Genomic DNA, 12,618 nt, shown 5'->3' with positions numbered 1-12,618 from the left:
TTAGACATAATTTCACTGTAACTACATAAATAAATTAAAGAAATCTTGAAACATATCAGACAATTTGAAACATTTACATTCAGATTACCTTTTTATATATAAATCAACATAATCAAAAACAATGCTGTCATTTTTTCAGAGTGTAATTTTCAAAATCTCTTTCAAAGTCTATATATGTCTCCGTGTCTGTATGTGTCTATGAACAGACACGGTCACTTGGTTGACTGAAAACTTCCAGTCTGTTATTAGAGCAGAATTTTAAATGTCTATTTCCTGTACAGGAAAGAAATGTTTCCTTTGGCACCTAGGGAAGAGTGTAAGAACATTCACTTTGTGAACATTTTTGTTCAAATATAACCTAAACCATTATTACAGAATTACCTTGCTAAAAGTGTTCAGGACTTTGTGCCTCTTTAGCACACCACATGGCTGAGGTAGGGAAGTTTACCATTAGGAATGTTCTTTACTTCACCCTGACGTACCATTGTGCGCTGATTTCCATGTGCTAAGGGAAATTCCCATCTGAATTAAGTAAATAACTAGGCACTGTATCTCAGAAAGTCACATTTTCTTTCAAATTTTATGACCCACCTCCTTGTAACCATTTACCAGCTAAAGCGATATTTTACTTGTTATTAATTCCTCATAACCAAATTTATTTTCTTTTCACATTGTGTTATTTCTATTCATAACTTACTGACATGAATTTACTGACATAGCTTTTAGCCAGATAGCATCATAGGGAGTGTATAATAAAAATAATACACACTATAATAACAGATGTTATATCAAAGAATACCTTTCATTAAAAAGGTAACAGCTAAGACAAAGAATTTATCCTTTTTTAACCTTAAGAAGCTCACAATGATACTTTGTGTTGATGGAAAGGAATATAAACTATACAGATATTCCACTTATTCTGTAGAAATATTAATTGTGGAAAAAACCACTTTATAAACTCAGTTATTTTGCAGTGAATATAATGGGTGTTTTCACATGCAGGTTCATTTTCAAAATAGGCAAAGTGGGAGTCAAGATGCTTTTTTGTTCCTGTCCCTTTGAGTCCAATCCTGATCTCACTGATACAACCTGGAAAATAGCACAGTATGACCTGAGGGAAAATTGCTTATGCCCATGTTTCAAAAGTCCTCACTGTTTTCAGCTGCCTCAACTATTTACCCCTGAGAGTTTTGCTTCCCTGTGAAAATTTGTTCCGTGTAATTTTGCAGCCGGGCAGCTGGCTCTCACTCCTCACTCACAATTGCATGCAATGCAAATTCCTAATGAGGCCTGCTACTCTCTGAAACTGAACCACTGTTGCCTCCCTCAGCTACAGGTCAGAAGTAAAAGCCAGGCAGGATGTGAAGCCCGACATCCGGCAGCCGCCGTTCACGGACTACAGGCAATCCTCCACGGACTACCGGCAGCCCCCGCTGGACTACCGGCACCCGCCGGTGATGGACTACCAGCAGCCACCCCCCCTGGACTACAGGCAGCCCCCGCTGATGGACTACAGGCAGCACTCCCCCGACACCCGGCAGTACCCCCTGGCCGAGTACAGGCAGCCCCAGGTATGGGCAGGGCTTGGGAAGGATGGAAGCTTGACAGGTCTCACAGATGTGTGTGCGTGGCAGAAAGATTTTTTTTTTTTAATGTAGAATGTGAAGAAGAAATAGAAATGAAAGCAGGTTTTGATACAGAAGGAAAGAATTGCTGAGCCAGTCTTACTGGATAACCAAGGAGGCAAAGGGTGTGTTAGTTAGAAGGGGTTTTTATGGCTTAGAGCAAAGGATAAACCCACCTCAAACAAGATGTTTTTACCAAGCAGAAAGATAGCACAGGCAAACAAGTCAGCAGACACTGCAAGTAGAAAAAATGTCTCAGAATTTTCCATTGCAAGAAAACCGAAAAACAACTTCCAGCTTTAAACTGTAATGTACTAACTTTTAGTGATGGGAGAATAGTAGTTATGACAGGCTATAGATAAAATTTAAGGGATAGATTGGTTCTACTGCATTAAGATGCTCAGCAAAGTACATAATGCATTGTAACCCAAACTAAGGGTCCCCAGGCCTGCCTGCAGCTGGAGCTGACAGCTGTGGGCACAGGCTCTGCCACCCATGGCCCTGGAGTGCTGTAACATCATGGATGCAATAGGCTGCATTTTGGAGAGCTGCCTGGAGCCCCACATCCCTCATTTTGGCTCTTACAGGCAGACATGCCCAGAGCACCCCTACCCACACAGAATGCTGCAGGGTCTGTAGGGACAGGTCATGGATGCTAGTAAGGAAGATGCCACTATGGAAGGAAAAGTCACATTAAAGGGTTTTACTCTGAGTTACTACTCCTCTGTAGAGGAAATTACTTCCAAACCATTAATATTTATGTATTAATGTGTGTGATCTGAAAATTAACATTACATTTATAATTGTATGACTGTAATGTTAAATTAATGCCATTTTTAAGGTACTGGAGTGTTGAAATAAAAATTCGAACATAAATAGCCTTTTCATCAGCAGAGGACTTTTTTCATTCTTGGCATGTATTAATTCATCAGACAGTGGGTGTACTTAGGTCCGACTGCATTTCTACAGCATTCTTGAAAATTGAGATTTTTATCTAATCAGAATAAATAAATAAAGGAATGAAATTCTGACTGATAAAATTAAATTTCTGTTGGTAATAGTCTGGATGAGTAGAAACTAGCCCATGCAACTAGTTTCTTTGACATCAAGCGTGATCTGACAAATTCAAAGCGATGATGAGTTAGATGAAGAGTTATGGTACCTTGGACAAGTCTCCTCTGATGACAGATATTTACTGACAGTTTTGAAGGTTGAGGATTTAGCTGAAAGTTCAGACTTTAAAAAAGACCTTCCTTTCTCCTTACATAAAATCAGGAAAAACAGAGGTCAAAAAGTATTAAACAGGAGACTGCAAACTTCTGGACACTATATGCTGGAACCACGTATAGGTGGTTTGTATGTCCATGTTTTCAAAACCAGACACATAACCATTTTAAGAAAAATACTGAAATTCCTAAATGGGATCCAGAGAAACCTATGAAAATATTGTGCATTTCAGTATCTCTATCCCCATGTGCATACCTTGTAAGATGCTTCTTAGCATCTACAGAGATGCTTGGGTTGGCTCTTTCCCAGCACTCCAGTTTAATTCTCTAATCAGTAGACTGCCCAACCCAAGCTTACTCGTTATTTTCTGCTGCTCCCATGGATCTTGCACTCTTGGCTGACAATGCATCAGAAGCTACATCACAGTTTCCCTCCCTGACCTCTCTATGGACCTTTGCTTATATCAAGTGGATCAATACATTTTTGAAGAGATCAATTTAAAGTTCTGTTGAATGCATACCACAATGCCCATATAGTTAATTGTATTTCATTTTGTGTTTGTCTGTACAGGACTTTGATTATTTCACCGTTGATTTGGAGAAAGGAGCCAAAGGATTTGGGTTTAGTATTCGAGGAGGAAGAGAGTACAAAATGGATTTGTATGTGTTGAGGTTAGCAGAAGATGGACCAGCAGTAAGAAATGGAAGGATGAGGGTGAGTAAAATACATTGTGACATTTTTTTTTACATTTACAGGTATTTTTGGTGATGGGGTCAAAGGGAAAGCACTTTTTTCACCTCTGATTAGGTTTTAAAAAATAATGCCAAATACCTCTTCTAAAATAAACTCATTCTGTAGGGACTCAAAAAATTAGTTGATACATATAGTAGATCCCTGTCATTTCTTTGCAAATAAATTTATTACTTCTGACTGATAATACCTTTTACCATGTTAGAAATTTTTATTTTCACTCTTATCTAAGCAACTTAAAAATCTCAGACAAAGTTTGGTGTTTCTTAGACAATAATAACATGATTAACATTTGGGTCTCTAATCACAAAAGCAAAGTGATCACTATATGATATGTATTAGATAACTATGAAACCTAAGACCTTATCTGTGTTGTTTTACTTATTTAAGCAAGTCGTCTTTGTATTGTTTGCTTAATTTGTCCATTGATCTTAATCTTGTTTGTAGGGATCATGATCTTGAAGAAAAGCAAACACAGAGTCTGTATAGGAAAAAAAACCTAATCAAAATTAGAGACATTTAGTCTGTCCAGTTGTGATAAACACAAGGTATAACTTCATCCAAGCCTGCTGATACTTTGCAGAATTGTGAGTACACAAAAAGGAGAAGGAAAGAACGTAGGCAAGACTACCAAGAGTCAACATAAAAAGTTGTTTATGTATCTAATTAGTGCAGTCATGTTCAACCAGTGTTTAATTTCAAAGATGGGCAATGAAAATTGTGTTCTGTACGTACAGTGGTAAGAACAGATTTTACAAATGTCATGGTTGTTATACTTACTCTGTTTCACAGTCTAAACAATCTGATCCAATTTGATGTCTTACTGAAAGAGCACTGTCTTTCTGTGTATAGCTCAGGAGTTTTGCTGTGCTTCAAATGACTTGGTAGAATTGCAAAACTCAATGGTAATGGAAATATACTCCCACTGCATTTTTTGTGTGAAATACAGGTGATTTCATGCTGCAGCTGGAACTTTAGCTTTCTAATATCTCCCCTGGTCCTCATTCTTTCCTTTAGTTTAGTATTATCATTGTCTGTTGCTCTTAATGAGAAGTCATATGCAAGATGTACATTAGTAGCTATAATGTGATTAAAGACTGAGAAAAAGCTGTGCTTTTAATAAGCTCTGGAATCACATGTTTGCAAACATATGGCTAAGAATATAGAAAAAAATAAAAGAACAACTTTGAAGAGGGTTAATTTCAAATAATAATCTGTATTAGGTAGAAAATTAACATTAAAATCTGGGCATCATTTAAACAAACTAGTACTAAGGAATGAAGTTAGATTATTCACTTTGTGAATAGCCAAAATATAGAAAGTATTTAATATGAATAGGAGTTGATGTTTTTTTTAATTGCATTAGGAAAAGTTCTGCATGCTTTAAGGAATGCTGCTAATATAGTTTCTAAAACATCTTGGTTTAAACTTTTTCATCGTAGCAGCCACAACAGATAGCCAAACATAAGAAGTGTTTTTCTGACCAGATAGATGTAACTGGGGGTTTTTCTCCCTTTTAAAAGCATCATTCTTTGGAACCAGTTCTACCATGCATCCTTTTCACTGAGTGTTCTCTTTTATTCTCCTGCCTCACAGACATTTTAACCTGACAAATGGGTTTGGAATGTGAAAGATTCTTATATTCAGTGACCTGTGACTGATGGACAGCAGAAGTTCAAGAAAAAGCTTCAAAACAAAAATAGAAAAAATAGAAGCAAACAAAAAATAATGTTGAAAGAAATATGTTACCTAGGAGGGAGGGCAAAGGAAGCAGAGTTCTGTACCCACATCTCCTTTCCTAAGTTTACATCAGCTGTTAACAATGCAGGTTCATTCACACTTCTTGGCTGCTTGTTGCATCTCTGTATCTCTGTTTGACAGGTGCATCTCTACAGCAAAACATGCAAAAATCAGGGCAGTGCTCCTTGCTTTAGATACCCTTGTCATTAAAGACAGGATTCTCTGATCCTTGGCTTTCAGCACTGAGGACAGCAAACCATGCTTTTGTGAAGGATCTTACCAGAACACTTTCCAGCTAGGAGTCGTTCTGATAACCTACTTGTCTCCATTATTGTTTTGCTTGCTGTTTCCTCCTCCTTGAACAGCCTTCTTTAATTTAACTAAAGCTTTACAGAGAAACATTGAAGCAGGTAGCACAGGTGCAGGTTATGGTTATAAAAAAAAACATACACAACTCCAGCCCCATTCCCACTCACAAAATCAAGAAAAGAAAAGTAAAACCAGATAAGTTGTTGTAAAAAATAGATCATATAATGAAACATGTTACCTGTAGGACACTTAGATGTAACAGCCAAACATATTCCACAAATAACATTTTGTTTTCAATCTACATATAGCCAGCAAAAGCCCTGATAAAGACTCAGCCATATTGATACAAAGCTCCCTATTTTACATAAATAAATAAAATAATTACCTTAAAGTAATAGAGCTGAAGCTATACTAGTGGTTTTATAAAACTGTATAATTGAAGAAATGAAATCTCAAACTGAAAACAGCTCTGGGTAGGGAAGTTAAAGTCTGTATGTTTACTCTATTAGTAGGCACTGCAAAACCAGTGTTGGAATGAATCCCAACAGCTATATTCCACTTGGACACTTGTTTAAAAAAATCTGGGAGTCCACCATCACACATTCAAAAGATTTGAAGATCTAAATACATGCAAAAGTGTTAGGCATTACAGATGCAGAAGATATTAGAGTAAAACCTATGATTATAGGAAAACAGATGTAAATAAAGAACTGGAATGGAGCTATCTCTTGTGAAAGAAAAAAGATTAGATGGATTACTGAGGAAGGTAAGTATGGAAGGAGCACAATATGCCAATAATAGCAAAGAGAAATTGAACAAGAAAGCAATGATAAAACAAGATGAAGAAAGTGACATAAAAATCAGGACATCCTTATGAAAATTCCAGTTTGATCTTCTGGCTTTTATGAACTTCAGTGAGACTTGTGAGCAGACAGAGAACACACTCACAGAACAAGCCCAAGAAGTGATGATCTTCCAGTAGCCCTGCCAAAACTGTCTGGATTTGTAAATATTGATGTAAGAAGGAAAAAGATTTTATGAAGTTCATTATCACATCACCATTTCCAGTCATAATTGGATTATTATTCTGGTCTCCCTCCCTACTGGGGATGGCATGCTAGGCATGTTGTTTTTTTATCGGAAACAAATTCACCAAGGAACACCCCATTTTAGGATTACAAGATCTAAAGTAGTCTATAATTGCACTTCATGACAGATGAAGCTTTCTACTTTGATTTTCTTCAGAATTGTTTTGGGAATTGGAAAGGTGGAAGAGCACTGAGTTGATGTCAGAGTTCATCAGTTCTCCAATCCTATTTCTCTTTGACTCAGGGATCCCTTTTTGCCAGCCTAGATAGACACACCATTGTCTTGAGATTCAACAGATTATTCCCTTAAAAGCAGGTTTAAACTTTCATGGTCTTGTTACACTTAGTCATGGCACCTTCACATGCACTGAGACTTTTATTTGAGCCCATAGACTCTGCAGAAAGCCCAAGCATATATTTTAATTTAACCTGGATTCATCTATCACTAGATATGGGAAGGAAATTCCCATCAAAGGACCCAGAGGTCTACAGGAGCTCATTCTTTGCATGCATCCTCTGCCCATGTGGTTGTTAAACTATTCTCAACCAGTGTTGGAGACCCACAGCCATAAGTGCAACTTTGTATAAAATCATATATCAGATCATACACCACAATTAACTGTGGCAAGACTTTACTGCAATTTATGGATAAGATATATGGCAGCTCCTCACAGGAGAATGCTGTAAGCGAGAACCTCATCGCTACACTGGAATTAAATACTCACAGTGTATTTTATATAGATATATAAAATTTATGTAATGTATGTAAATACTGACTTAATTCTGACAGCTGAGCAGGGAGCAAGCTACAATGGCAAATTCTGAAAAACATACCTATGTCTGTGCTCCATTAGACAAGGATGTATTGAAATAACCATGAAAAAAGTTTGAAGAACTATTAGTGCCTTTGTTATCTTTTCCCAGACTGGCAGAGGTCTAGCAGGATTCCATTTCTTAAGCAATTCTAACATCAGGGAGAACCACTGAAAATAGTTGGTGATGGCGATATTAAGAATGAAGCTGCCAGGCCCAGTCTCAGAGCAGGACAAGAACATGGCACACACACTGTCAGTGGCAGTCATATTGAACTGATTCTGTCACCAGAGACAAGGGACATGACACAGACCCTGTGGAGCACAGTCCCCACAGCCTTTGAAGATTCAGACACTACCGGAAACAATTTAACAGGTCTATTTAGATAAGGCTCATGCTAACTTATATTTTATTCTTGCCTCATGCTGAGGACAATGATTGGCAGAGCTCTGCTTGCAGATCTCTATCCCTTCCTGTCCTAGAAGGAAGGGATAAGTTCCTTACTGCTCTCAGGGGGATTGTTAAGCATGTGTAGTGTTGCTAGACATGAGATGTAGTGTTTGCTAGACATGAGATAGGATCAACAGATCTCTTATTGCCTTGAATGGTATCTCCAGCAGCCAGCATGTTTATTGAAACCAGTGTCAAACAAAGAGACTGGCTGAGAGCTGCAAAGGTACAGAATAACATTAAATTCTTGAAGAATGAGGGTGAAATGTGCTTTTTTATAGGCAGTATACATCTGTGTCATTTTGTCACTTTGTGATCCTTTTTTACATCGTCCACAAAAGCCATACATCTGACATTTCTGACATCTCTAGTTTCATTGTCTTGTCAACTCATTTTTCTCAGTCCTCATGCACCATTTAGCCCTATCTCCAGTTCCTCATATCTCCTTATGCTACATTATTTTTCTCATTTTATTGCATATTTTTCTTATATTTTGGCAGGACAGACATCTGAAATCCAGGCACAGCAGAATTCTGTAACTTTCATGCTCTGCAGTTCTGCTTTGACTCTTCAGTCTTTTTTCCTGTTTGTTGCATTTCTGTGGTTTGCATTCCTCTTTTTTTTTTTCAGTTGTACACAGCTGGAGATAAAACCAGGCACAATGGACAGGAGGCTCCTATAGTGTCAATTATGAGCTTCTGTGTTTTTGCATAAGAGTCTGTGTGGCCTTGCTTGGTTGTTCCAGCTTGCTGAGTGATCATTGCAGTGATGCTCACACCAGTAACTGATCTATGCTGTGGTCAGGTTCATGGCATTCTGCAAACCAGCACTGTTTGTGTATTTAATAATTTCCTGTAATAATAAAGTTCACACCAACCTTATCTGTGGTTATTCAGAAACCTTCATCCACCCACACCAAGAATTATTTCTAGCAGAAGGGGAGAGCTGGGTATCCAAGAGCCAAGGGTCAAAAGAGACAGGCAGAAAGAGGGAGTCTGTCTCTTATTTGGAAGGAAACAGAACTAAAGTTTCAAATCATGGAGGACATAAATATTAAATTTAAAACTGCTGTCAAAACCCATGTATGAGCATTTGGAACATTCAAAGCTGACATTTTCCTCTTTTTGCAAAAGAGCTACAGAGCTCTTATCAAACTCATAATCTGATATTTAAGCCCTCTCTTGAGCCATAAGAGAAGTCCCCTCTTTAAGTCCCCTTTGAGAAGTCTGGACTCCAGGCTTCTGAGCAGTAGGGTGGGATATAATAGTTGGCTATAGCTAACTATGTCTCACAGAATTAATTTGTTACCATTAAGACTCTTCAGGCTTCTCAAAGGAGCAGGTGGTATGTGGGCATCTGTGCTCTCTAAGTGCTGTACAACGGTGGAGTTTGACAAGGTAACATAAACCTGTCTCCCTGCAATATGACATTTCCAAACATCTCAAGTCAGGGGCACCCTGAAATCACTTAAATTGTTCAGGGTTCAGTGAATAGATAATCAGAGATGAGTTAATTAGGATCCCACAGTTCTTGGAAAGGCTTTTATACTATGCAAATCAGAAGTCTCTTGTTTCATTACGGTGTTTTTTCCATTTCACATTTCTTTATTCCTAGAAGTTGCACACATTTAGCTGGGTGTTCATCTAGTCCCATAATCACTGTGTCCCTTTTTTGCAAGCCTTGATTTTTAGGTTCTTAGTAGATCAGTTGTCTGTTTCCACCAAATAAGCAATCATTCCCTTTCTGAGGCTTGGATATAACATAACTTCCATAGATACTTGTTAAAAGTCCATGTTAGCATGTACAAAATATCCTCACTCTTTTTTAAAATTATTTTTCAGTTGCTGTTGTCTTGCATCTCAGAGATGAAAAAATCCAACAGAAATGCCTGGACTGCCACATACCATTTTGTTAGATTCCTACTGCACAACCAAATTTTGTACCAGAAATCACATGCAGTCCCTGTAGTTTTATACACAGGAACCTTCTACCATTTGTGATTCTGGTCTCCATACATTAATATTGTAAATACAATTAATATTGTATTTCTTCAGTCCTTCCAGAACAGTCTTTGCAGGGTTATCTCAGCTGTCTGTATTCCTGTTGCTAAAGGAATATGGAAAATGGGAAAATACAAAAAAGCACTGATTATCAACAGGACTGATTGGTTTTTGTCAGCGACCATCAAATCTAATCAAAGCTTAAAAGGAGGAATGAACAATTTTTTACTCTGCAATAAATGGAAATCCTTGAAATCACTTTGCCATGCAGACACCACAATCTGCACTGACTCCTCACTTGTGTAGAGCCTCTCTGAGATTTCTTGTTAATGAAGAGCAGAGCATCTATTTGGGATGCTCCATCAGTGATTGGCCCCACATTAAAGGATGATTTCCTACAGTCTGCAGTGGAAAACACATAAGGTTGCAATCAGCAAGAACAGTTAGCAAGAAGTAGCTCAGCTCAGCTTGAGAGTGATTAGAGCAAAAAACATTAAAAATAGAGAGAAACATTTGTCACACAGTAAAGAGAGTAGGGGACAGATACAGACATTTCTTTGTCCAATCAAGAAAGCTGCAGCAAGGAAACAGGAAGAATGAAGGAATAGCTTGATCAGTCATGAGTTTTTACAAACATTTAAGGCAATGCCAGCATCCAAAAATGAATAAAGGACTTAACAGTTTAATCTTTAATTTCTAATATAGCATACTAATGAATCCTATTTTATATTGAAAACAAAGAACAGGACTGACATACTGCTGAGTGACTCATGAAAATCCTCAGGTTCTCCAGGTGCTAAAAAGCAGTGAAGTCTTATGTTCAGAATATTGGAGGAAAGTGGATATTGCTGCTGGGAAGCCTCTTTGCAAGTTTACTCTAATCACAGCAAGCACAAAGGTAGGAGGAGCAGTGATAGGTCCTAAGTGCCAGAAAGTCTTCTCCACATGGTGTGCTGGCACAGCAGGGACTCAGCTGCTGAGCCCTTGACGTGAGTGAGGGCTTGAGAAGGCTCTCAGAAACCCCACTAAAAATTTGGAATATATATAATACTAATATTTAGAATAATCCCACACATCAGGGGCAGAAGTACACCCCAGGAAAACAGAGTGCTCCACCAGCAGCAGCTTGGCTAAGGTTTTGTGCACACATCTGGAAGACAAATGCCCCCGGTGTGATTCATGCCAGTTAAGCAGCCCATCTTTTCTACATAAGTAGCACTTACTCTTAAAACCTGCAGCATACCTGGCTTACTTTATGCAGTAATATAAATCTTACCTTCATAATAAGCATTCAGTGAATGTCAACACTGTCATTTAATGGAACAAAAAGACAAAGATATTCTTAGGCCCATCCATTTATTCTGTGATTTGTGATCCACCTGAACAGGACAGGAAGATGTTAGCTATGCTTCCCCACCAAACTGCATGTCCCTTTGGGGTAATCTAACTCACACTCCAATTCCCTACTACATACATCACTGTCCAACCTCACTTGTGGAGAGACTAGGTGTGATTGATCTGAACTCAGGGAATTCAGCTGGGATACTCAAGCACATGAGCTGGATGCCAGCCTGTGGCAAGAGGAGCTCAGTGCTGGGTTTGTGTAATTGGCAGAACTCAAAGAAGAATATATTGACATGCAGACATAAAGCTGATCAAAATTCTGCTGTCTGCACAACAAAGAAATGCAAACTGAGGCCCTCGAGGATCCTGAATATATTTTGACAGTATAAAAGCTTAATAAATCAAGAGTGAATTAACTATAGGTGAACTATTATTCAGCATTTCTCCAAAAATCTGTGTGTATTTTTAAGAATTTGTTTGCAGAAAGGTAAAGATAGGAGTATTCCTCTCACACACTTAATTAAAATCCTTCTTACAAAAATGTATCCAGTTTGGCACATTCAAAACATCCTTCTAACTCTATGCCTAGTAGCAAAATCTTTCAAGCCAGCTGTGAAAAAAATACAAGTTAATAATTGTGATAAAAATAGTGAGGTATTAAATTTTAAGACTAAGATACTTAGTTGGCAGGCAGGCATCTTATTTAAATCTGGGGTTTATGGAATATTTATGAAGGTTTTCAGGTCTAAAAAATTAATTAACCCTAACTTAAAAATTAAGAATAAAGTGTTAGAAAACAAATGAGCACACCACATGATGCTGCTCTGATAATTAAATAATTTTTCCAGCAACAGGAGTGACATGGGCATCAACTTCTCTTCTGTGTTTTCCCAAATCACAACAAGTGGAAACTGGGAGAGGTCATCTCTAAGGGTAAAATGAAAGATACGAGGCCCATTGCTATGGCCTCAGCCTAGTATCCTCATTCCAACAAGGACAAGTAGAGGATGCTTAGAAAAGGAATGTAGGACAAGAATGAAATGATTCTTCACTGCATATAACATCCAGGATGCTGTCAGTCAGGGGTTTATATATTTTTCTATGCTAGGACTCAGGACTATTTTTAAACACTTATTTGAATGTATTCATGCTTTTGACATTCCAGATATAATGTATCAATGGATTCCAAGTCAAAGTGCCTGCATTGTTTGGAAAAAACCTCCTTTGTTTGTTTGTAGTTACAATATAATAACCTTACTTCATCATTCTGCA

General features: G+C 37.9%; 1 protein-coding gene across 17 annotated transcripts in view; it reads left to right on the top strand.

Annotated features, from left to right (window-relative positions):
- Nucleotides 1-12,618, top strand: part of MAGI2 (membrane associated guanylate kinase, WW and PDZ domain containing 2) — a 719,010-nt gene that overhangs the window by 673,664 nt on the left and 32,728 nt on the right. For all 17 annotated transcript variants that reach the window (XM_064702938.1, XM_064702931.1, XM_064702927.1 and 14 more), the window contains 2 exons: nucleotides 1,331-1,571; nucleotides 3,423-3,566. In XM_064702938.1, coding sequence (XP_064559008.1) covers nucleotides 1,331-1,571; nucleotides 3,423-3,566 — 385 coding nt within the window. The remainder of the gene's footprint in view (nucleotides 1-1,330; nucleotides 1,572-3,422; nucleotides 3,567-12,618) is intronic.

The sequence above is a fragment of the Zonotrichia leucophrys genome, chromosome 1A (genome assembly GCF_028769735.1).
Source record: "Zonotrichia leucophrys gambelii isolate GWCS_2022_RI chromosome 1A, RI_Zleu_2.0, whole genome shotgun sequence".
Taxonomy (NCBI): Eukaryota; Metazoa; Chordata; class Aves; order Passeriformes; family Passerellidae; genus Zonotrichia; species Zonotrichia leucophrys.
The sequence above is the reverse complement of the archived record's forward strand: the minus strand, read 5'-3'. Positions and strand labels throughout refer to the sequence as shown.